Source organism: Sycon ciliatum, chromosome 2, assembly GCF_964019385.1.
Source record: "Sycon ciliatum chromosome 2, ocSycCili1.1, whole genome shotgun sequence".
Taxonomy (NCBI): Eukaryota; Metazoa; Porifera; class Calcarea; order Leucosolenida; family Sycettidae; genus Sycon; species Sycon ciliatum.
The window spans coordinates 22,043,615-22,068,765 of record NC_088644.1 but is presented as its reverse complement, the minus strand read 5'-3'; the positions used below and the strand labels follow the sequence as shown (position 1 = coordinate 22,068,765).

At 46.3% G+C, this 25,151-nt stretch overlaps 2 protein-coding genes across 4 annotated transcripts in view; one reads left to right on the top strand and one right to left on the bottom strand.

Annotated features, from left to right (window-relative positions):
- Positions 1 to 18,882, top strand: part of LOC135809220 (sarcolemmal membrane-associated protein-like) — a 21,457-nt gene extending 2,575 nt beyond the window's left edge. The window contains exons 2-25 of one of the 3 annotated variants that reach the window (XM_065322515.1): positions 422 to 572; positions 1,636 to 1,687; positions 2,856 to 2,874; positions 3,112 to 3,168; positions 3,593 to 3,688; positions 4,408 to 4,557; positions 5,863 to 5,925; positions 6,100 to 6,198; positions 6,441 to 6,515; positions 7,166 to 7,240; positions 7,524 to 7,581; positions 9,355 to 9,429; positions 9,900 to 9,935; positions 10,180 to 10,242; positions 11,298 to 11,360; positions 11,544 to 11,765; positions 12,549 to 12,623; positions 12,983 to 13,012; positions 13,509 to 13,559; positions 14,748 to 14,838; positions 15,565 to 15,655; positions 16,171 to 16,230; positions 17,587 to 17,727; positions 17,877 to 18,882. In XM_065322515.1, coding sequence (XP_065178587.1) covers positions 422 to 572; positions 1,636 to 1,687; positions 2,856 to 2,874; positions 3,112 to 3,168; positions 3,593 to 3,688; positions 4,408 to 4,557; positions 5,863 to 5,925; positions 6,100 to 6,198; positions 6,441 to 6,515; positions 7,166 to 7,240; positions 7,524 to 7,581; positions 9,355 to 9,429; positions 9,900 to 9,935; positions 10,180 to 10,242; positions 11,298 to 11,360; positions 11,544 to 11,765; positions 12,549 to 12,623; positions 12,983 to 13,012; positions 13,509 to 13,559; positions 14,748 to 14,838; positions 15,565 to 15,655; positions 16,171 to 16,230; positions 17,587 to 17,727; positions 17,877 to 17,960 — 1,977 coding nt within the window. In that variant the 3' untranslated portion in view covers positions 17,961 to 18,882. The remainder of the gene's footprint in view (positions 1 to 421; positions 573 to 1,635; positions 1,688 to 2,855; positions 2,875 to 3,111; positions 3,169 to 3,592; positions 3,689 to 4,407; positions 4,558 to 5,862; positions 5,926 to 6,099; positions 6,199 to 6,440; positions 6,516 to 7,165; positions 7,241 to 7,523; positions 7,582 to 9,354; positions 9,430 to 9,899; positions 9,936 to 10,179; positions 10,243 to 11,297; positions 11,361 to 11,543; positions 11,766 to 12,548; positions 12,624 to 12,982; positions 13,013 to 13,508; positions 13,560 to 14,747; positions 14,839 to 15,564; positions 15,656 to 16,170; positions 16,231 to 17,586; positions 17,728 to 17,876) is intronic. The other 2 variants (XM_065322517.1, XM_065322516.1) reach the window with 2 other exon arrangements.
- A 623-nt stretch (positions 18,883 to 19,505) lies between these two features.
- Positions 19,506 to 24,489, bottom strand: LOC135809219 (ras-related protein Rap-1-like). The gene is made up of 5 exons (XM_065322514.1): positions 24,033 to 24,489; positions 21,624 to 21,890; positions 20,841 to 20,935; positions 20,585 to 20,630; positions 19,506 to 20,328 (listed from the first exon to the last, which is right to left on the bottom strand). Exons 1-5 carry the CDS (start codon positions 24,087 to 24,089, stop codon positions 20,245 to 20,247), a joined length of 549 nt encoding a protein of 182 aa, XP_065178586.1. The 5' UTR covers positions 24,090 to 24,489; the 3' UTR covers positions 19,506 to 20,244.
- Positions 24,490 to 25,151: the final 662 nt, after the last annotated feature.

Here is a 25,151-nt window from a genome sequence, read left to right as displayed (position 1 = left end):
TGTTGCTGCTGCTGTTGTTGTTGTTGTTGTTGTTGTTGTTGTTGTTGTTGTTGTTGTTGTTGTTGTTGTTGTTGTTGTTGTTGTTGTTGTTGTTGTTGTTGTGTGCGTGTGTGTGTGTGTGGGGGGGGGGGGATATGCATTCGTGCGTGTGCTTGTACATATACAGTACTGCCGGGCACCAAAGAACGAACAGACTAGAAGTTCACCAAGCACAGAATACTAATGTGCACACGGTGATTCAGCTGTGCATAGATTGTAGCACATGACAAGAATGGTTTAGGCTACGAGGCTGATCCCTTAGTTCTTCTGCGACCGACAGTGCTGTAATGAGGGGGTAATTTTCATTGTTTCCGAAAATCGGAACAAGGAATTCCAATTGCTGATGCGTACATCACTGTCTTTCCATTATTGTTGTGTGCAGTTCTTCATCAAGGATACCAAATCCAGCAATGGTACCTTTGTGAACAGTCACAGATTAAGTCGTACAGGCGAGGAGAGTGCACCTGTCCCGCTACGAGATGGCGACATCGTTCAGTTTGGTGTCGATGTTACCGAGAACCAAAACAGATCAGGTGATCATGGCGTTTGGCAATGTTGTTGTTGCTCTCTCTCTCTCTCTCTCTCTCTCTCTCTCTCTCTCTCTCTCTCTCTCTCTCTCTCTCTCTCTCTCTCTCTCTCTCTCTCTCTCTCTCTCTCTCTCTCTCTCTCTCTCTCTCTCTCTCTCTCTCTCTCTCTCTCTCTCTCTCTCTCTCTCTCTCTCTCTCTCTCTAGCTATCTAGCTATCTAGCTATCTATCTATCTCTCTTGTTGACTACAATCTGTACAAGAAAGTACTGTGGCCTTTGATTGTACAGTCTGTATCGGCTATAGCGTACCCTTTTGATTCCGTGATTTTATCACTATATGCGATACGATCGATTTTTTTCTTCTTTTTTCGATCGACACATGGAATGCAAGGAAATACTTCCAGCATGGCGCTTCTAACAAATGAGCATGCTGCATAGTTGACAGTGCCCGCATTTCCGTAAAAAAATTATGTTATGTATATGTATCACTATAAAAATAGGCAACGTGAAGAAAGTAAAAAAATAGGGCCTTTGATATTATTGCTACTTGTATTTTAAAGTTATCACTATAGCCGATAATAATAAAGTGTGTTATGCATGTTTTGATTCTTTGTTGCCATCATAATATCCGATATATCATTACATCCGATAATATTGGTTATAGTGATATTTTTACTGGATAAAAATAATACATTTCGCTTTTGATGTTTTGTACCAATATCACTGTAGCCGATATATTCTTACATCCGGTCACTCTATAGTTGATACAGACTGTATGTGTTCGGTATTTGAATGTGCACATATGTGCACAGACCCATGTCACTAGAAAGTAGTGCGACGTGGCCCAGTGATGATACAACAGGTAAAAAGGTAATCATGGCCCATGGCCCGGTCATAGGGGCACTTGGAGGCCTCTTGTTTCAATGACGTAAACATAATGATGGGGGGGGGGGGGGCATATTAATTTTCTTCTCGCGTTGCCTTTGTCTCCTCAGTGGAAGTCAGGTACCTAATCCGAACTTACAATGTGCTGTCTGTACATGTATTGGTTGTATCCATCTAACTGCAGTGACGCATGGATGCATTATCACCACGTTTCACTGCGACCTGGATGTGAAGAAGTATGTAACTTGTATCTTTGAAACTCTATGCACTGCTTTTTCATTGTTGTAACTGTTGACATTGTTGGTGAACTGTAAGCCATGTTCTATCATTGCCATGGTATGTTGTTGTTCACATGCCGCACACGGCCATGCATATCTTGGTGAAGTGATTTTAAGTATGTGTACCACAAGTCTATATTTCCGGGTGCATTAAAGCACAGTAGCACTCTCCAGATCCGGATGTCCCTAGTCAGGGCATGTCCGTCTACCGGACATCTTTCTGACCCATCTGTAGTCACGAAAATGGCTTTTCAATGAGAAAAAAAAAACCCGAAAACAGTCACAGTGATTGGCATAGAAATATTTTCTTGCGTGCAGTATGTAATTTCCGAGTTACAGGCAATTCCTAATTACGGGCAGTGCTCACCGCTCGGTCCCAATCTGCCCGGATCTAGCGAGTTTTGCTGTACCAATGATGTAGCTCAATGGATAATAGCTTATGGCTGAGACTTGATGGATGTGTAAGCGTAAGGCTTTCTGTTGTGTGTAGAGACCAGTATGAATAGAGTATACAGTAAAACCTGTAATGGCGACCACTCGGATATAAAGACCGCTCGACCATGGCGATCACCCTTTCCTTGTCACGGACGCATTCACATTCAAAACACCTCGGATAAGGCGACCACTCGCTCAACGCGACCGGCGACCACCCACCCGCGACCGAGTTGCACAGTGCTAGTCATGTAAATGTACGCATTGCATGGTGCACCAGGCATGGTAGATCTACACATCAGTGCAGGAAGTGTAGATGTACTTGGTGCATGCACGACATTTGACAGGTCTGAGGACCCCAGGCAGGTGTGTGCACTGACTGTGATGCACTGATCAAAAATATGTATCACATGTGGATATGGTCACGCGACCCACTGAACCTGGATAAGAAGACCACCTGACCACGGCGACCACTTTTTCTCGTCCCTTGAGGGGTCGCCTTAGACAGGTGTCACTGTACGACACAATTGATAACACGAGGGTGGAGGTGGAACAACACAATTGGAAAGTTTATCATACAATGTACTGAATCTAGTTCGTATCTGGTGCTGATGGTATTCAGTTTGCGATTTTTATTTGTTTTTTGTTTGTGTTCTGTGTTTTTTTATTGTTTTTATTGCCTTGCCATTCTCAGAACCGGTAATATTGCGCAGGTAAGCAACGTGTTTTTGTCTGAATTTTGATTCTGAATACACGCAGTCACACATGGATGCGTAGAATAGAAATTGGCCTTGTGCAGTTCTGGTATTGGTGGTGTGGTGCTGGTGCTTGTGGCCGGGTACTTCTTGAAATCTTTGTGATGTCTACTTTTGTGGAAGTTTTTTCTCTTGTGGGTGTACTGTCCGCTTTCTTTCTGCTAAAATTTGATTGCGTGTTTACGACTCTTGCAGGATCCTATGGTTGATGTATCTGCTCGTGACTTGGATGAGCTGGCTCGAATTCTAATAGTAAGTGTATGCTGCATATGTGTATTTGTGTGCACGCCCGTGTGTGTGCGTGTGTGTGTGTGTGTGCACCCGTATGTGTATAATTATGTGTGTGGTGTGTACGTTTGTGTGTGTGTGTGTGTGTGTGTGTGTGTGTGTGTGTGTGTGTGTGTGTGTGTGTGTGTGTATGTATGTGTGTGTGTATGTGTGTGTATGTATGTGTGTGTGTATGTGTGTGTGTATGGCTGTGGCTGTGGCTGTGGCTGTCTACATGTACAAGTACCGTATGTCCACAGTCTGTGTATTGGTGTGTTCACATGCTTGTGCTGTGCTGTATAAACCGTGTGCATACCTTCTTTGGACATACGGCATGACATTGCGAGTCTATGCAGTCATGGTGTTAGTGTATTGAGGCATAGTATGTTCTCTTCTTATTCTTATTCAGGAAACTAAGCAACATCAAGAAGCTCTGGAAAGTAAACTGTCTGCAGTGCAGGTAGACATCAATGAAACAAAAACGGAAACACAGCAGGCCTACAAGGTACTTCGAGTATGCTATATCTTGGCTTATCTCTTTGTGTTGGTTTGTCTTCTATGTGCTCGTCTGTCTGCCTCTACACAAATCCATGACCCAGTCTTGTACATGGAAGCCAAGCTTTGATTTTAAAATGACGTTTCAACTGGCTATTTCTTGCCAGGACGTGAAAGTGGTTGTTGCAGCAGTCAGCATGCAGTTTATATGAGCTTAGGTAGCATGTGACTAGCCTAGAGTGTGAACTTGTACTGTGCTGACAAATGTCACACTGAAAGCTGGTAGCAGCACCAGACTTGGCACGTTACCAGTTGTTTCATTGATCGATTCATTCCTCGGCGTTCAAGGAGTGAGAGGTCGCAAACTGTGGAGACTCTATTTTCGCTCCTTGCAAAATCATTGCACCGCTTTGGTGCAAATAGCTCCCCTCCTGTGCGTGTATTTACAGTGCTCTCTTTCCCTGATTTCTCAACATCACTCTGAAGAAGACGTGGACTTCTATTTGTTGGACGACTGTGTTTGTCAGAGTCCAGTCCTGCTTCTGTTCTGTGATTTGGCTATCTATAGTAGCATTTGATAGCAGAGTAGTGAGCCGTGTAGGCTGTTCAGCCTTGGCCAGATCTAGCCAGGCATCGTGGATATCGCTCTCCTGATCGATTTACTCGTTGTTATCCGATGCTGAATTGAACCTGCATGCTCCTCTTCTTTCTCTCCTCTTTTCCTGTTAGTCTTACCTGGATGAGGATGAGCTGCTGTCACGTATAGAGATGTTGGAAAATCAGCTGCAGTTCTACACACAAGACCTGACCGAGGAATGTCTGCTCAAGCAGCTGACAGCTGAGACAGAAAAACGGCATCAAGAAACCAGCAAGGCCAAGGTGAGTTGCGACCTGTTTGATGTGATCTTTTTTCTTAGTTGCTAGAGCTAGAAAGGAAAGTTTCATGCAATGCATACTGGGTAGGGTTTCCAGAGCAGGAAACATGCCAAGGCTGCCATCATCCTCTCCAACAGTGTCCCTGTCAAGTATCGACAGGGCTGTGGTGGGGAAACTCAACTACTACGATGTCATTTGAACGCAGGGTTCTGCATTCATCTTTGTCATTGAGTTATTACCGTATTTTCCGGAGTATAAGCCGCACCCATATCTTTTTGTCACAAAAAGCAGACATCTACCCTATACTGTACACCGCCCAATATTCGCGTCACTAATTTTTCGCGATTTCTTAGAGCCAGCAAGTTTGCGATGGCAAAAGTTCGCGAAGCACTGGGGCCACTTACATGCACCCACTGTTGAAGTTAGATTTCACGAGGGTTAATTTTCGCGTGACGCTCTTCTCGCGAAAATAGCGAACATTAATCCGTCGCGAATATTAGGCAGTTTACAGTATCTCAACATTCAGTTGACCATGCTACATGTAGTATAAGCCCCCTGACTTTTTGGGGGTGAGTTACGAGTATGTAAAGTGCAGCTTATACTCCGGAAACATACGGTATACTGATAGTGTGTCATTTGCATCAGTATAGCATTGCACACCACTGAAGTGTTCCAGTTGCAAACTCTTTTTTTAGCGAATATGTGATATTTGTGTTGGCCATGGTTTTTGTAATCACCTTTGGGCAGTAGCTTATATTTTTTCTTCTACCAATATGTACTGGTTTAGCTGGTTTAGTGCTCGTGCAAGGCAAATCTTGATTCCGCTGGCATTGCTTTGGACTAAGTTTGTTTAAGGCCAAGTAAAAAAAATTATTGTTTATCGTCCGCGCCCGCCCCAAATTTTCACCCTCCCCGCCGAATTATTTTATTTTTTAATACTGGTAAATGTACTGTATGTACTGCGGTCTACAGCCTCTAATCAGCATGGCCGTAGATTTTCGAAGGTCAAGTCCACAGACTGAACCATAACTTAGTTGCTATGGGCTTGAAAACTTAAAAGTGAAACTGATCATAAGCTGCCTGATTTTCTTCGTTTTTCTACGTAACGTTGGTTGTTCCACTTTCCATTATCTTCTGGGGTTGCGAACACCTACCCTACAGCCATAAATGCATAATAAAAAAATAAAAATAAAAACCTCCCGTCCGCCCTGATTTCTCGGGAAAATCTGACGATAAACAATCAATATATTTTACATGGCCTAATGTCGGCTGAATGTTATTGGCATGTTCATGTCTGTTTTTCTGCAGGACAATATCAAGCGGGTATTGCAGGAAAAGCTCGACCTATCTTGCAAGCTGTCTGAGACAAAGGTTAGAACCTGGCCAAGACAAAGGACGCTCATTGTGCAGTGTGTCTTCGATCCCACCATTGCATGCTGATCACATTTTGCGCACACTGTGGGTGTTGGAGCTACGGATCTGGTGTTTGAACATGTACTGCTCGCCTCATAGTTCTTTGTTTCGGTGTCACTCTTTCCTCGACAGCTGGAGTGCGATCGCTATCAACAAGAGGCAGATCGGAGGACATTGTTGTATCAGGAATCTCAGAAGGAGATGAGCGTTCTTGCTGAAAAGCAACGGCAGGTAGGGGTGTGCTTTTGCCAGTTTTGGTGACGTGATCTTGTTAATTGCCTTCTGTGTCTGTGTCACTGGTGTTATACTGTACCGGGCGTTAGCTGTCGGATGTGCCCGTCTATTAGGAATGCTATGTTTTGCAGGATTTTCTTGTCCATTAGACTACTACACACTGCCTATTTCTTGTTGTCTGGTCTATCAATATTGACAAACAATGTGCTTTCTTCATATTGTTTCCGTTGGTTGTTTAGCGTCTTGCTGAAATGGAAGAGCTACGCACTCAGCTGAACAGCATGGAAGAGCGGCATTCTGTTTTGGAGCAAAAGGTGAGGCCAACTTGCAGTAAGAACAGTGCCACGTTCAGATCTGCTGCCACACAGATGGTAAAGGCATCTAACCATAGTTGACAATTGGAATGGATGGCGGTCAAGTTGTAATACTTTACTTGCGTCACTTTTGGCAGAGTATGACAAAGCACACGCACAGCACTCACAGATTATACGAGGGCATTGCCATACTGCCAAATGAAGGTCCTTGACTACTGTGTCCCATTGAAGAATGACATCAATGACAAATCCTGCTTTTCCGATCTCGAATGTGTAGTGACACGCTATGACCTGTGTGCTCTTGCAGAGACTGATTACAAGTTGATTGCAGAAGTTCATGCATAAGTGCATGCATGTATCTCTGTTCTTGTTCTCAATGGAGCCATGGGGAAACAGCTGTATGGAACTGTTGTATCCTGTCCATGAGCTGCTACACAATTGTTTTCTGTACATCCTACCTGCTGGTGGTGATCTGGCAATAGCTCTGTTAGTTGAAGTGCACTCAATGTAGCGCATCACTGGGCAGTGCACATGTGCCTGCTATACCAGTCCGTGTTTTGATAGGTGTGCCCAGTTTTGAACTCTTTCAGTATGAATCTTGTCCAACGCTCTTCCTTTTCTTTTTCTTCTTTGCCCTTCTGACTCCACAGTCCTCGGAGGAACACACCGGTCTTAATGCGCAACTCACTGAGCTCAAGGAGAAGCACGACAAGCTTGTTGATGAGGTGAGCAGCTGGCGTCACCTGTGCTGAAGGTTCTGTCCCCGAATCTTGCTTTGTGTGCAGTGTGTGTGTGTGTGTGTGTGTGTGTGTGTGTGTGTGTTTGTGTGTGTGTGTGTGTGTGTGTTGGTAGGATGCATTCATTGTATGTGCTTTCCCACACCTCGTAGAGCATATTTCAAGCCACTTCTTCTGTGAGCGTCCTAAAGTGTGTTTGTGTTTGCGAGTGACTGCCATGTACTGCAATGTGGACTTTGCTATCGCTGCTCTTTTGGATAATGCTTCACAGAGAGATCGTCTGGTTGGCACTAATGCTGCTTATGAGGAGCACCAGGCATCAATATCTGGTGAGTGATGGCATGTGCTGGTTTTCATCTCTGCTGTAGTAGGTTTTACTGTGCGTGCATTGGCTACCTGCTCCAGGATAGACAGCATCCATGTCTTGCACGCATACGCACACACACACACACCACACACACACACACACACACACACACACGCGCGCGCGCGCGCACGCGCGCGCGCACACACGCACACACCATGTGACTTGGAAGATGTAGCACTTCAAAGTGGTCATTGTCGAAATTTGTTTGTGAGATTGGGCTGTAGTACACATGCTGGTCTTTTATTTTGGCACTCGCGATTTTTGGCAGGATTTGGGTGATTGCCATCTAATTTTACCTCGGCATTAGCTATGGTTCTCCAGCAGATTTTCTGGAAACAAACATCCACATACCGTAATGTCGCGTATTAAAGTCGGGCCTATTCCTGTAGATGCCGATGTCAGGGCTAGGCTTCTATTCACATCAGGCTTGTATTCAAACCAGGTATATCTATGTATATCAACACTAAAACCAGGCCTATGTGCTGCCAGTGCATCTTTAGAATCAGGCTTGTATTCGAAACAGGCTTCTATACGAGACAGGCTGTAATACAGGACACTACGGTATGTGTACATGTGCAGTACATTGAGCTCCTTTCTTCGACACCCCCTGTATTGCATTGTACATGACTGTACAGCGCACACTATGGACTACAGCACACCCTTGTCAACTGGGAACTTAGTAGACTACCGTCAACTAGAGAGCAAGTGTTTGCAGATGTCATCATAAAGCGTTCACATAGTTGTTGTATGAGACTGGTACCCAGCCGCCTCTGGTAGAAAGGGCACCGAAGTACTGTAAAAGCAGAAATTTTCGGTGGTGTTTTATTTTCGGTAACTTCGGTGCCGACAATTTTTACCGAAAATAAAACCCACCGAAAATTTCGGTACAACCGATACTGTATACATGTAGTACAGTCTGTATCGGCTATAGAGTGACCGGATATAAGAATATATCGGCTACAGTGATTTTGGTACGAAATATCAAAAGCAAAACGTATTTTATCCAGTACAAATATCACTATAACCAATATTATCGGATGTAGTGATATATCGGATATTATGATGGCAACAAAGAATCAAAACATGCATAACACACTACATTTTTATCGGCTATAGTGATAACTTTAAAATACATGTAGCAATAATATCTGAGGCCCTATCTTTTTACTTTCTTCACGTTGCTTATTTTTATAGTGACACATGTACATAACATAATTTTTTTATGGAAATGCGGGCAATGTCAACTATGCATGCAGCATGCTCATTTGGCAAAACGCCATGCTGGAAGTATTTCCTTGCCTTTCATGTGTCGATCGAAAAAAGAAAAAAAATCGATCGTATCGCATATAGTGATGCATCGGTTATAGTGATAAAATCACGGAAATCAAAAGGGTACGCTATAGCCGATACAGACTGTACTAGTACACTTACCTGGAGAACGGGTTTTACCGAAAATTTCCCTCTACCGAACCGCCGATTTTGGATAATACCGAAAATATTATACCACCGAAAATTTCTGCTTTTACAGTATACATGAGTTGATATGCATTTTCCCGTTTTGTGTGGATATTCTTTAATTCAGTACCATCGTCAATCCAGCAGAACTCTTCCCAAGGGATGGCACCAGATTAAAGATGTCTGACTGTACACCTTGGGCCCCCATCCTGCACCGGGCAGTTTGTTGAACTCTTCTCCTTTCCGCACTTACACCATTGTATCTTCATGTACATTTCAGGAGAGAACAGTGAACTTCAAAGTGAGATTACGACGCTAAAGTTAAAGCTGAAAACTGCATCAGAGCTCAAACCAGGTAGGTGTTATGTTTGAATGTTTCTCAGGATAGGGGATCTGAGTGTGTGTGGACGTGCATGTGTGCAACTTACTCAACCAGCATGCATGCTTCTGTTACTAGCTTGACTGTTCTTCTCACTCGAGCTCTCATAGTTTGTTGTTTCTCTTTCCATTTTGTTGGCTCCCGTTTCTGGAAGCAGTGTGGCCCTATATGATAGCTGTAATAATTGTTGATGGTGGTGGTGGTGGTGGTGGTGGCTGTGTTTGGGTGGGGGGTTCTGTGGATGTTTCTATTGCTGTTTGAAACTGTACTTCTGTGTTATCATGGTTATGGCGTGAACAATTGTCCAGTTTCCAGTTTCTTTCCACAGAGTAACCCAGGTGTATGCTCTTGCTAACTGGCAGCAACCTAGTGTTTGGGTGACTTTCAGACTCAGCTCATGGCCTCCTGTGTTTGTGTGTTCTCCTTTGTTCTCTTGCATTGCATAGATGATACGGACAAAGCTAGAATAAAAGAGCTTGACCGTAAGTGTCTTCTACTGTGTTGTGACACCCCCCCCCCCCCCCCCCTGTATCAATGTTGATCTTCTACTGTGTTGTGACATCCCCCCCCCCCCCCCCCTGTATTAATGTTGAAATAGTGTCTTCTACTACGTTGTGACATCCCCCCCCCTGTATCAATGTTGAAATTTGGTAATGGTACGTGAACATCATGGTTTGTGCATTTTACGACGACGGCTTGTGAAACTGCCCTTTCCCTTTTTGACAGAGCGATTGGAGGCACTTGATGAAAAGTATGGCGACCTGACACAGCAACTGGAGCAGTCACAAAGTAAGTTCTCTTGAAGCTCCACTCACTGTGAGCTCCTGCCTGTATGGCTGCATGCGTGACCATGGTCGCATTTACGTCTCTATCCAACAACCAATTTAGTGCGCATTACAAGAACGGGTACCGGTATATTTGGGTGGGTGATAATAATACTGCAGCAGTTAACTGGAGTAGAGAATGCCAGTACTCTATCGATGTTTGTGAGCCGTGTCTACTGCTTTGACTGACGCAGGAGATGGGAGCCTGGCCTATGCACAGTGTGTGTGTGTGTGTGTGTGTGTGTGTGTGTGTGTGTGTGTGTGTGTGTGTGTGGGTGTGGTGTGCCATATGGTGCAGTGGTATGTGCAGCGATTTCCAATCGATAGGTTGCAGGTTCGATTCCCGACGATTATGGTCACACACGTCTTTCTTCTCTTTCTCAGACTCCTCCTGACTTCTTTTTCATTCTCCTGGGTGGTTACCAACAGCCAGTGCATGCCGGAGTATGTGGTGTGATGTGTGTGCGTGAAAAAAATGAAAAAAAGACCAAAAAGTAGGGATTCACTGGCCAGAAAAAGCCACTTCATAGCTGTGTGGTGTAGACCAGGCTGAATAGTGGCGGTCAATTCTTCAGCCTTGCAAGCTGTTGAATGGTGCAATCCCAGCACAAGTTGCTATGGCTTCTGCTGTAGCATCGCTATCATCGCCTCCGGCGATGGGCGTCAAATGGTGTGTGGTGTTGTGTTGTGTTGTGGTCTACACCAACGTGTGTGATACATTTGTGGAACAAGACTAGTTCTTATAGCCTTGGGGGCTTTGTGCATCGTGTAGATTCCCAAATTCTTTATAACCTGTAAAGGGGAAGGAAACCCGATAGGCATGGGACTAGGACAGTGGCTTCCAAAGTAATTTCACACGTTCTCTTTTCCCATTATGGTGTGGTCCATTCACTTTGATTATGAGTGGATTCCGGAGTCCTAAGGACGACTAGTATTGGAAGAAAGGAATGTCCATTGGCACAGATTAGTGTATGTGACCCTGTACATGTGTCCCCTGCCGCGGCTTATTGTGTGTTGCAGCATCGAATGGCGAACTGCAGCAGCTGGCCAATGAAAGACTTCTGACGCTGGATAAAGTGGAAAGTGAGTTAGCTATGCAGAGGCAGATGTCATACTGTACAGGGTCAGTTTACTGTAACTGTAGACGATAACAAAGCACATTCCCGTACTAACTTTCAGTCTGTTGCTGTTGTTGGTGTTTGTTGTTGTTGCACTCATGGCGGGGCAAACTTCACTAATTGTCGTGGTTTGCTTCGTGTTGCTCAGGCGAAATCCAAGAAAAGAGCCGGGCAATTGTTGCTCTCGAAGGCCGGATAAAACAGCTGAGTGAAACCCCAGCGACTGCTGCATCGCCCCTTGTAGCTCTTCCCGTGTCGAATGGTCCCGCAGCTGTAACTCCCGTCCACGCCGTTGCCGCTGGCTCAGTGGGTAGTGATAGTAGTGTAGAAGAGATCAAGCGATTGCCCAGTCTGGACGATGGTGATCTGGGTAAGCGTCAATGTATCCATTGTGTTACTACTGTACATGGTGTTGGCTGACAGCATGTAATAGGCCATTCACACGACGTGTAAACACTTGCACGTGTGTGACCAAGAAAACCGTGATCCAGTTCACACGGTGCTGGGCAAACTTTGCAACCGTCAATGTATCCATAGTGACCTCCTGAAAATGCCGGGAAATGTTAAATTTTGAATCTTCCTTTGTTCAAGCACTGTGTTTGCAGTACGCACTTTCAACAACCGACACTTTTCCTGGCGTGCAAAGATAATCCCGAGCAAAAGGGCCTCGGCCAAGATAAAAAAATTAGCTGCACGCGTGTGTCCCAAGTTTATCGTATCCGAGAAAGGATCCTTGGAATCGGTACGATAAAAGTGAGTTTGCACGTCGTGTGAATGGCCTGTAACAAAGTGGAAATATCATACATGTCATGTACATTAATGTCGGCAACAGCAGCAGCAGTGGTACTGTGCATCTGTTTTTGTCTTTCTATTTCACTACTCTACCTTCTCATGAGCCATGCAACGCATTTTTTTATATTGTGTGTGTGTGTGTGTGTGGAGGGTAACGTTAGCTTTCTGTACCAAAGTACAGTGCGAGGCGAGGGTAGCATTCTGTACCAAATCACCCATCTAGAAATCTATGTAGCCAGGTGGTCTGCTGCACTATACTCAAAATTTAAAAATCCCAGCTTTCCAACCCTCTCCTGTGTTGTGTTGATGGTGCCGCTTTGTTACGTATAATGTTTGTCTTTGCATGTGCGCTTCTGTGCAGATGGCAGCTTTGTGCCGGGGTCTGCGTCCTCCCCAAATGGTCGGAAGGAAGGCATTGCAGCGACACGATCTTGTCGTAAGTTTCCTTGTCATCTTACAGATATCCTGTGTGACAGCCTGTGTTGGCGTATCATCTTCCAGATATCCTGTGTGACAGCCTGTGTTGGCGTGGCCTTGGATAGTCTTTCAAGTGTAACCTGTGGTTATGGTGTGGCATTGTAATTGTCTGTCTTGCATGTTGCTACTTACTCACACGATGTGATACCTGCTTCTGCCTCTGCTGAAGTTCTGACTATGCACCTGTCGTGTGCAGTTCTGTTGAACTAGTCTTTGTCTGTGGTGTTGTGTTCTGTTGCATATCTTTCCTGCGGCCTTGCTGTGCTTTTTGTCCCTGCCTCCCTGGTCATCATCGATCATGCCTGGGCGCGTGTCTAGCGGATGTAGCCCTGCCGCAGAGTCAGTCAGGTAACTACCACAGAGTCACCACTGGTGCTACTTAGTTACAGTAGTGATCATAGGATTGTTGTGTTGCTTACATTACTACACACACACACACACACACACACACACACACACACACACACACACACACACACACACACACACACACACACACACACACGCATGCTTTTGGGTATGGAACGCCATGTCATGCATCAACCCATGTTGCGCAATAATGCTCTGGAGCTTTGCTCCTTTCCACCTGTGCGGAATTTATTCCATGCATACTTATGCATGCCATCTCAACCTGCCCCGGGGGACCTTCCGCGGGGGCCATGCATGCCCACATTAGGACCATAGGGTCATTCATTCGTGTGGATTGCACCGGTCCTGGCAGTAGTCTCTGTGTGCATGCACTGCTGCATGGTATGCATTACAATCAATCGCATCATGCCATTATACCACCCCATCAGATCATCGCCCCCTCTGCTGCTGATGTGCCTATGTCTGTGTCACACAGCCGACTTGGCAGCGGCCGGTTCACTAAAAGACATGCGAATGTACCAGGCCAGTAAGTCGCACCCGACGTGCTTACTAAGTTAGCATGCATTTCTGCCATTCATTTCTGCCCTGCTTTTCGTACCATGCCACGATACCACCACCTGCCATACAGCCCACATCGTATGCCTCTCACTGACTGGCTCAGTGCAGGAGTAAAGTCAGTGCTCACACCCAGTAGAAGTGTTGTAGTGTTTGTGGAAATACCCCCAAGTGCAAAGTGCGTAAACCCAAGCATGCACACTGTACTGCTGGGTGCCTGTCCGCCCACCTACCCCGGCTTGCACACATAAGCCAGACCCCCTCCTGGCCCATGGGGCGGTGTTGCGCTTATCGTCTACTGAGCCGTTTAGATACAGAGAATGCATGGTAGTCTGCAAGCCTTGCGACGCACTTCTCCAGTCCGCCTCTCTCCTGAGCAGTCGCAGACAGGCCAGAGCCAGCTCCTTAGCCTTAGGACTAGTACAGCTTCAGGTTGGCTACAGGCTACATGACCCTTCCCCATTGCCACTTTCAGTAGCATGGAAGCATGCATCTCTACTCTCTAGCTCTATGCATCATGTCTGTTTGCTTCGGCCACACACTTCTCTAGCAGCATGCGAGACTCGTACAAGTATGTGTGCAGCTAGCACAGTAGTCCTCACTGGACAAGAAGAACAGTTTAGGAGGGAGAGAGACAGACTCTACCAGGATGTGCATGAGGATAGCTCTTCACTAGTTTTTACTACTTGCACATGATTACTTGCACACTGGAGATTCCATGAACGCTGGAATTGGTCAAAACCTGCACAGCCATGGCAGTACCCGCCGCCGTACCAGTGGCGCCAGCCCTGCTCAGCAATTGCTGGGAATCCTACCCAGAGCACGCATAGAGTACCGGTATTGCACACTGGAATTGTGTTGTTAGTACTGCATGTTAGCATACCGCTTTGCTCCCTGTGTGACTATGGCTATGGTTTAGTGAATACATGTACCCGGTGTCACGAGATCTGTCTCTTGTGCAATCTTGCTGTCCTGGTTCCATGATTCCCGCTGTACATGCCAAACTTTAATCAAGTTGATTAGGGCTGTACTAGTTCTTCAATGTACTTGCTTCTTTCCTGGTGTGTGTGTGTGTGTGTGTGTGTGCATATGTGTGGGTGTGCATATGTGTGGGTGTTTGTGTGTGCGTGTGTGTATGTGCGTGTGTGTGTGTGCGTAGTGAATGCGCCGAACCGCTCCAATCACTCTTCACCGGCGCAGTATGTTGCCATGCGTCAGAATCTATCCGACAGTCGTAAATTCATATCTCGGTAAGATCTCCTGTGCTCTTTCTTCAGTTCTCATTATTCACGTGTTAACCTTGGTGAAGTGCAATGCAGCATGATGAAATTGTGCTTCTTCCCAGCATTAAGCGGGATTCACAGAAGCTTTTTTGCGATGTGACACGCGATGCGACAGCCGCGAAACCGGGAAATCCCCAAATCGCAACCATCGCGGACCCCACGCAACTGCCGCAACAGGGCCATCGCAGGCCATCGCAGAAGTTGAGCTTGGCTCAACTTTTGCGATGCGATGCGACAAGCGATTTGGCGTACGATTTTGACCTTTTCTACAGCAAAGTTGTACAAAGGCTCAAGAGTTGCCTATAAATTTGTACAAGTTGTATCAAACCGCGCGAATATCATGGTGACGTAGCCAAATCAGCAAGACTTCGTCGCATCACTGACTTCTTCTGTGAATGGTATTTCGCGAGTTCGCATCGCACGCGTCCGTCGCAGATCGCGTCGCATCGCGTGTCGCATCGCAAAAAAGCTTCTGTGAATCCCGCTTTAGAGTTGACATACATGTAGTGGCAGGGCAGTCGAGATGATGATGCCGTTGTCGGTGGCGGCGTTATTGTATCAGTGTACATACGGTCTCCTCCTATATCTGATTCTCTCTCTCTCTCTCTCTCTCTCTCTCTCTCTCTCTCTCTCTCTCTCTCTCTCTTCATGTTATCTAACATTTCTTTGCTCTCTTTTTTATTTCCTTGTAAGGTTACAACATGAAAATAAGGACATGGGTATCGAGCAGAAGCGACTCAAGGGCCAAGTGGAGGAGCTGGAGAGTCGACTAGGACAGGAGCAGGTTGGTAATAGTCTGTTGTGCAGGTCAAGTTGTGATTGTGATGAAAGCTGCAATGCTGCGTGACCAGACAGGATTAGCATTTTTATTTTTTTAATATTTATGCTTTGTTCATCGGAACTCGTATCCAGCAAACGATGTACTGTGTAAACGGTTCATGTTTGGATGTTATTCAGACCAACTAAGATTTGCATGCATCAGGAAATTTGAACGTTTTCCCGCCAGTGTGTCTGCATGGTGAGTTGCTGTCTGTCTGTGTGCCTGCCTGCCTTTGTGCGTGGTTGTGGTGTGTGTGTCTGTGTGTGTGTGTCTGTGTGTGTGTGGTGGTGGTGGTGGTACGTGTGGTGTGTGTGTCTGTGTGTGTGTCTGTGTGTGTGTGGTGATGGTGGTGGTGGTGGTGGTGGTACGTGTGGTGTGTGTGTCTGTGTGTGTGTGGTGATGGTGGTGGTATGTGTCTGCGTGTGTGTGGTGGTGGTGGTATGTGTGGGGTGGCTGTGCTTGGATGTGATTCTTTACAGCTATCTTGCCAGCAGCAGATAGGTGCCAGCCAGGAGACGTGTCGTCAGTTGCAAGCACATGTGAGTTTGTCATACACGATTTGCCTTTAACCCTTTACCTTCTGTGTGCACATGAACCGACCGAATTTGGTCCATGGACATAAATGCACTAAAACATTCGTATCTCGATCAATTCTTGACGGAATCTCAAAAACTTAGGGGGCGTTCGAATTGTCTTCATCAGCTCTTCAAACAAATTTTTTAAAGAGATTAGTTGAAGTGCCCCATTCAAACGGTTTCTATCATTTTAGAGTTTTTCAGTGGAATTATCATGGCGATGAGGACGTCCGATCAGGTCGACCATCTCCACGTACTACGTGACGTAGCTACAGTATTCCAAACTCTTCGGAACTAATCCACCTCTCCCATCGGATGAGGTTGTGGAGTTTCGAGGAGCTCCAACTCCTCGAAAAAGTTAAAGAGTGACAATTCGAACGCGCCCTAAATATGTAGGAAGAAGCCAAAGAGTCCAGCTGTTCATTGCAACAATCGGCGAAGAGCTGCGATGCTTCCTTCCAAAGATATCGCGCTCGACATTTCAGCCACGGCAAAAGTCGAATTTTTTCTGAGTGACTGGTCTTGAGCTGGGAATTTTCCCTCTCCTGACATGCTGAGTCACCTTGGCATGCTTTGAGCGCGAGCGCAGCATAAAAAGAAACTCAAGCAAACAAATTTGAAATGTTTCCGATGAAGGAGCGAGAAATGGCTGACGAGGAGAGAATTTTCTCGGATACCCAGCGATGGGGAGTATTTGAAGCACCCTGGCGTTGGATATGTGATCACAGTAGTGTCCAGTTTGAGCTCAATGTACCCAGCTCGTGGAGAGCTTTCCAGAATGCCCAAGATTATGAAAATTGGTTGATCAGAACCAAAGATGTTCTCAGAATGAGATGAGAAATATCGCATTTGGAAATGCATGGGAATTTTGGTCAGATGTTAAAGGGTTAATTCAATTACCTATCTAATTAATAATTGCAGGTCATGCTGGTGTTCATGGCTAGCAGTGTAAGTTTTCTCCATTGCACAGTGTAACGCAATGCTCTGACTGGCAGAATGTCACTGGTAATGTGTTCTGGATTTACGACGATTTTTGAAGTACCGTATTTCCCCGAATATAAGTCTTACACCTTTTACACTAAAATTCAAGGGTAAAAAAGGGGGTGCGACTTACAATCGAGCATGACTTACTTCTGAAGTCAATAATTATATCAAAACAATAGGGCTCAAACCTGAAAAATGGGGTGCGACTTATAATCGAGTTTGACTTATAATTTGGGAAATACGGGTTATCATTGTGTCAGACTTGTACTGGACTTGTAAAGTTGTAACGGAATTTGTGTGTGTGTTGTTTATCGTCTCAATGCTTCCCTCACCCAGGTCGATAGCCAATCACTGGAGCTTATTGAACTCCGGCGAGCTGCTGCAGATAACATGCTGAGGCAGCAGCGCGAGCTTGCGGGCCGGGAAGAAGATGCATTCAACGGCTCTCCATCGAAAATGCATCCGAGTCGTGTTGTGGTAGGTGCTTTGTCTGTTTTAGTGTTCTGTGCCCTTTGCTTTGGTCCGTTGAGTACCACTTTGCTTCTCCGTTCCTCGCCTTTCCTACTGGATGACTGTGATATTTAAAAAAAATGTTGGTACTTTGTGTCATTCTTATTCCCTTGCAGATGCAGAGGAGCCACTTGATTGTGTACTGTGTCAGTGCGTTTGTTGTGGGCCTGCTTCTATCATACTTCTTAGCATGCAGATAACAAGACTCTGCCGGTCTTGAGGTTGCCTTTCTTCATTTTTACTTAGTGATAGCCTCTTGTTGAACGGCAGTAGCAGCTTCACCATGACCACCGGCCACCGTTATGGACATACCACAATCAGCGGTAGTCCCGCATGTTGAGGCAGGTTTGCGCTGCACTGGATGTATCGCACCCTCCAGCATTGCTGGCAACGCCGCGCAGAGGTATCGCTGCTATTTGCTTCACTCGTTTAGCCGTGTTCTCCTGCTTGTGCTGCATTTGCTCACTGTGGTAATAGCAGGCTTGACGCTCCATTATCCAATCCATGATGCCAATTTTATTCAGCATCCGTTCGCAATGTGCGGAGGAGCAATTTGTATGCTAACTGTACGCAGAAAGTGATATGCTAAAAGCACTGGCATGGTGCTGGTATCCATGCCCGGTCTATTTTCTGGTCTTTTCTTATCAAGTATAGATCTGTTTGCACGTGGGAACGTAGTCAACGTTCAGTCCAGTGCTGCTGTATTTCTATTATTTTAATTTCCACAGGCTCTCCTTTGTGTGCGTCTGTGTGCGTCTGTTTGTGTGCGTCCGACGTTGTCAGTAGTAGTCTCCCCGCAAGCATTAAAAGAATCTCTACTCGCCAAGTTTTGCTTCATTACTTTCTTTTTTATTACGAAACATTTTAGCACGAGGTTAGCCGCAGTATGTCTGTTTCCTCTGTATATACGGTAGTGAAGTTGAGTATATGTATCATGTTCCTCCCAATGACATGTGTAGCTTCTTACCATTGTCATCTTAGCAGTAGTATCGTATGGACCTACCTTTATGGGTCTGGTTCTCTTGTGATTAGAATCTGGCACTGTATATTCTCGCGAACTGCATGGCAGATCGAAACGTACAGTGTGTTTCTTCTTTTTTTTTAATGAACTACATCACTTTATTGTACTTGTAGCCGCGTGTGTGTGTGTATGTGTGTGTATGTGAGAGAGCCAAGTTGCTATGGCTTCTGCCGTAGCATTGCTATCATCGCCTCCGGCGATGGGCGTCAAAGGTCAGGTCAGGTGTGAGAGTGTGTGTGTGTGTGTGTGTGTGTGAGAGAGAGAGAGAGAGAGAGAGAGAGAGAGAGAGAGAGAGAGAGAGAGAGAGAGAGAGAGAGAGCGAGAGAGAGCGAGAGAGTGTGTGTGTGTGAGAGAGAGAGTGTGTGAGCGTGTGTGTGTGTGTGTTGTGAGCGTACATTTGGCAGGCGGTTGAGCAGATATGCAGAGATAGAGTAGTATTGCTGAAGTCCGGAGTGTCAGGGTTTGATAAAGGTAGCAGTATCTTGGTTGATTGAATGCTGTTGATGACTCGATGATGAGTTGTCATTTCGAGCATACTGGGTATGTGGCACTCGGTTTAGCATTACGACACCTGCCCACTACATGCACCAGCTTTGCTTTGTGTACATCAGGGCCAGGGAGCCATATCTAAACCAGACACTGATACGAATGTGACCATTGTCGTGACCCATGTGACGCGCGATGACAAGCCTACAGCTATAAGAAAGGCACACAAGACCGTTGGTTTTTCTCACTAGGATAAGATTTTATTGAAACGGCTTAACCTGTTGTAAACCTGGAGCAGTCACCTGGTAGGATCAAAGATGGAATAGGATAATAATAATTAGAACAAAATATTATACACATGATGCATGTACATGTACATCATCGTCACCAGGCTTGCTCTGTTGTGACCTTGGTCAGTGGTACAGCTTGCTATTGTTGCCCAACTCGCGGGCCAAGGGCATACAGCTAGTCTAGAGTTGTTGTATCATGCACAGAGAGTCATCACCCTGGACTAGGTAGCATAGCATTATAGCACAGCAGCCAGCTAGATACGCTATCATCACAGAGAAAACAAAGCAGAGATGAAATTGAGGACCGGAAAGATACAGAAAGCAGAACGTGCCCAGCAGTGAATGGTACAAGACGTGTTTGCTCTAGATTGAGCAAGTTCCCTGGGTGATGTCCAAACATCGCCCTGGGGGTACCTTGCAGACTGGCACTGGATACAGCATTGAAGACAAGGGCACTATTTTCTGGCAACAGTTTGACTGGGGCGGCACCACCAGCAATCAACATTGTGTTCGACAAAAAATGGCACAAACGGGGAAAAATTGGCCAAGAAAAATAAAATAATGTACAACCATTCGCCCTATAGCAGATACAAATAGCACAAGAAAGTCAAGCCTAGCATAGAAATGTTCTCTGTCGCCTCATGGTCACCGACACGTCAACTAAGAAGCTGTGGATGTTCCTCTGTCTTACAGCATCACGCATCCACCCTTCTTCTTCTTGGCTGATGTGGGACTCTTGGCGTTGATCTGGCGTACGAGATCGAAGAAGAGCTGCAGAGGACGCGGAGTCGCAGGGTAATAGACAGATTAGTGATCGAGTTTGGAACTTCCATGCAGAACATGACAGCGGCTGCCTAGCACACTGTAGTGCATGGAAATCAGCATCCGCAACGCCACCCTGACTACAACCAACTACTACTAGATTCTCCTACATTCCGACGGTAGTCTAGATCACGCAAAGTATAGCTCCAACAAGGAAGCTCAGGGAGGGAGGGAGTAATGCAGAGATATGGAAAAAGCAGCTTACCTCCATTACGTTGATTTTCGCTTTCGCTGATGTTTCAATGAAATTACTACAATACAGAAGGAGTGACAGGAACACAAAACAGAACATGAAGAGACAAACATGTGCACTCACAAACGCCAATAGGTGCACAGCACAATGCTACAAGTGAATGTCCACCATCCAAGAAAGTCGTAGCATGGTACAGTATGCTGCAGTGGCACTGAACACCAGGGTTACTGACTGCACAGCAGCCGTATAGTCAGTCGGGTCGGCTTACCAGTGAAACTCCTTGGCCTTGCCCGAGCCTTGGTCTTTGGTGACGATTCTCTCGTCTTCCAGGTCACACTTGTTTCCTACGAGGACCATGGGTACCTGCACAGGGCAGAACAGCGACAACACGACTATCATGAACCACACCGATAACTAGCACACATCAATACAGTCCAGCATGTATCCATTTCTCCCATAGCAGGGTCACCAAAACCAGTGACTGTGCTGATCACAGGCAAGGCCCGGATAACATCTGTGATTCCCTGACATTATCGTACGACGCAGCACAGAGTACGCAGCACGCAAGTACAGGTGTAGTGGTGACAAGCGCAGGCTCCACAACACATCAGCACTGTGAACCCAGCATTGTAGTCATGCTATTACTGACCGTGCATGCTGCTACAGTTTCCTTAACACACCCCACGTAACACTTGATACAGTGATGCAAGATCATACAACATAGGTCAGGATCAGAAACACTGCATCGTTTTCACCGTACCACCCGAAGGCATCACCAGAACCATCATTGCTGGCATCCTACACTACGACGACGACCCAGCTTCTCGCTCTCATTATGTATACAGTCAACCTTGTGAATAAAGACCCTGGATCAGCCATGAGAAAAGTGCTGATCACGGTATGGTTAAAAGTAGGCGATCAAGTGGTTACTTGGTCTGAGCTAGTGTGGTCTGAGCTAGTGCTGGTATTTGCATGTTGTCGTTTATCCAATGTTGTTCTTGGCAAGCCGGCTGACTGTATCTTGGATAAACATACTTATATTATTACTTACTTCTTGTGAATCTTTCACTCTGCCGATCTGGTCGCGCAGGTCGGTCAGGTCGTTGAACGTGGCCTGCGCGGTAATGCTGTAGACCAGAGCAAAGCCCTGGCCGTTCTTCATGTACAGGTCGCGCATGGCCGTGAACTGCTCCGTACCGGCTGTGTCTAGGATCTCCAGCATGCATTGCTGGCCGTCCACCTCCACCTGCTTGCGGTAGCTGTCTTCGATTGTCGGATCATACTTCTCTACAAAGATGCCCTGGACGAACTGCACCGTCTGCAAAAGCACACAAACACAGTGTGAAGCCAGGAGCAAGTGAGACACCAGTATATGTACCTGCTTGCACACCAGTAAGATCTACAGCCAGTGCAGGTCTTGCCCAGAATATGCAGTTAGCAAGTCTCATCAGAGTGAGTGCTTGTGTGTGTGTGTTCGGGTAAGACGTGCAGCCCGGATCAGACCAGTACCACTGAAGAAGGCTAGCCAAAAAGCAACACAGGGACAACTGAACTCAGGTAGAGACAACTCCGTTCAGCATCAGAATCACTATCGATGGACCCCACTGTCTGAACCCAGAAAAAGTGTTAGTTACATCAACAACCGTACAGACTACACAACAATTCCCAGTAGACTGCCAGCCATGCATCCCTGTCTCTTATCAGCCTCTCACAAGAAGCTGATGGGTTTGCCTGGGCAGTTGTGATAACATTTTTTTTGTCAATGCCAACTATTTAGTATGTGCATGCTACCCAGCATTGTCAAAGTCTTTGTCGTTCCAGCAAGGGAGGACACCATGCATAACTTTGACCCATGAAACGCTGGGCGTCGTCTGCTGGAAAAACAATTCTCTGACACATTGACAAAAGCCCTAACACGCCTCCCTATCAGCTATGCATGGTTGCAGCCAGCAACAGTCTATGAACAACAGGAATGCAAAGACTAGAAACGAACACACTACTACAAAATGCAAACGGTTAGTTGTGCGACAACTGTGACAAACCGCTAGGCTCAGCTACGAACACTGCACTGGAGCGCAGGCAACTGTTCATTGCCAGGCCGTACAACACAATCAAAGCAATGATGTAGCTGCAGAGTAGCACAATGTGATGATCATCGACAGGATCGATACTACCGGCTTGCTCTTTATGGGCCGAGAGCGACATTGCTCACCAAAAGTAGGCAATAGAAACAAACAACACGACGACCGCCACGTACCCGCTGAACCGCAACTAGCAGAGCGTTCCAACTAATACTTTCATATCAACATTTTATTAATTGTTATCAATCAGACCAGACGAGAACCCTGTAGTGTAGCCCATCCCAGTCATGATCGTGGCGAGATCAGTGTCGGCACTTGGTCGCTCGGCGCCCACCGGACCTGCGCTGCAGGTTCGACATTTCCTCCCCAATGAATAATAATATTTTGACAATAGCAAACATTACTCCGCCCGCGCACCTACACGCGCACACACACATGAGCGAGTAGAGAAACCGAGAATAGCACGTCGTTACTGTTGCGTTGGTGTTTCCCTTCTTCACTCTCGATCTCGTGGAGTGATGTCTACTGCAGTGATGACACTTACAAAGTTACATGCCTTGTGCAGTTGTGCACGATGAAGAGTGGGTAAATCAGATCATGCAGCAAATAGGCACTGATGACGGCGATCCGAGCAGAAAACTACACCGGCCCATTCTATGGTTCGTATTGTCCAGAACATTTCTCGACATCCAGAAGTGGGCACTTTCTATTTTGATGGACATCTCGACAAACGACAAGGTCCACTTGCATATCACATACTACTACTACTACTACTACTACTACTATAGTACTACGATACTAGTAGCAGATAATACTATGGTTGCGAGCGCTATAACAGTTACGTACTCCATAACAACAAATCACTTGAACGACACAGGAAGTCTCCAAGCTACACGACATGGCAAAAGGCTCTCCGATGCAGTGATTATGTCCACGTCAATTTTCTCCAACACGCCGCATGGTGCTGGCTTTCTGTTTACAAACGAAATTCAAGTTACTACTACTAGACAAGTGCGGGGATGAAGGTTGAATGGATGAGAAATGATGAGATTTTAGAGCAAGTGGTTTACAGCAGATGCAAGGAACCGACAAACCAAGCAGCACATGGCCAGTGCGGAACGATACAAAACAATCATCTCGCACACAAACACACACACACACACTTGTGCAAAATGTTGAAACGACAACAGAGTCGCAGACGACCAGCACCAGTAGAGTATTTGTGAATCGAGGTCTTGCCTCGGCACACTACACGGACACCCAGAGCGAAATATCGCCATCGCGCCTTACATACACACAAACTTGCACTTGCTTTTGGCGAAGCAAAATGAACGCATGCACAGGACAATGCGAAGATTCACGATCGGATTGTCACTCACCAGAGCACTCTTTCCAACACCACCCGCTCCAAGGACAACTAGCTTGTATTCTCTCATCGTGTTAGATCGACAAGTCAGCAGCAGATTCCGTAACGGCCAAGATCTTTCAAAATACCAGCAACACTCCTGGCCGGTTGAACGTTCCGTCCAGCGAGCAACGGATCGTCGGACGCGCACAAAGTAGTTCCCAGTAGCAAGAAACTGGGTACGGATGTGTAGGAAACTGCTCACTAAACGCTAGATGGAAGCGGGTCACCTCTCACTCTCGCGAGTCTCTCACTGTCTCAGCTGAGCAACAAGAACAGTTCAAACGCTACCACCCAGAATGCCTGAACAGGAGGCGCTAGGTGTCGTTGTTACGTCTAGCTACTGCGCAATATGTGCACTCTTTCTCACTTCAAAAAAAACTGTTGGAACAGCACTGGCCGTTGAGTGTGTGTGTGTGAAGCCACGCCAGTTGTCTGACAGCTGATATGGGCTACCATTTCCAATAGGTTTTTATAGTCATGCTACAGCTGTACTTAGCATGTGCGCGGCGCAAGCCAGCTTTTTTCTACTGTGGGCACGCACGCGCGCCGGCCAGGCACTGAGGCAGCCAATGCCTTAGCCTTGTCGCCTCAGACTCAGACTCAGAGTCAGAGTCATCATGGTCATCAGGTCAACATAACCATGATAACAGGGCTAGGGCTACACAGACTACAAGACTACATCACTCAGTACGAGGTCAACAAGTCGACTCTTCTTGCAGACGCGCCCGCGGCCCGCCGCCTGACGAAACACAAATCACGGCGTACCGCGTGGTCCGACACAGGCACACGCGCGCGCGCACACACAACCCGCACATGGCCAAGCACGCACCACACATGTGCGCACAAGCGCACAAGCGCGCACGCGCAAGGCGATGCGCACTTGCGCAGACTAGGATTAGTAAAGCTGAGCATAGCAAAGGCGTGGATAACACTAACAGTCATGTCGTTATGCACAAAACTTCAAGGAGGCGTGATGATCAAGATGACATCGCGATATGCCATTGCCTTTCTGGTAGCTGGATGCTTCTGCATTTTAGTCCTGCGCGTTCCAGAGATCACGAACTGGTGACAGAGGCGTCGACATGTCACT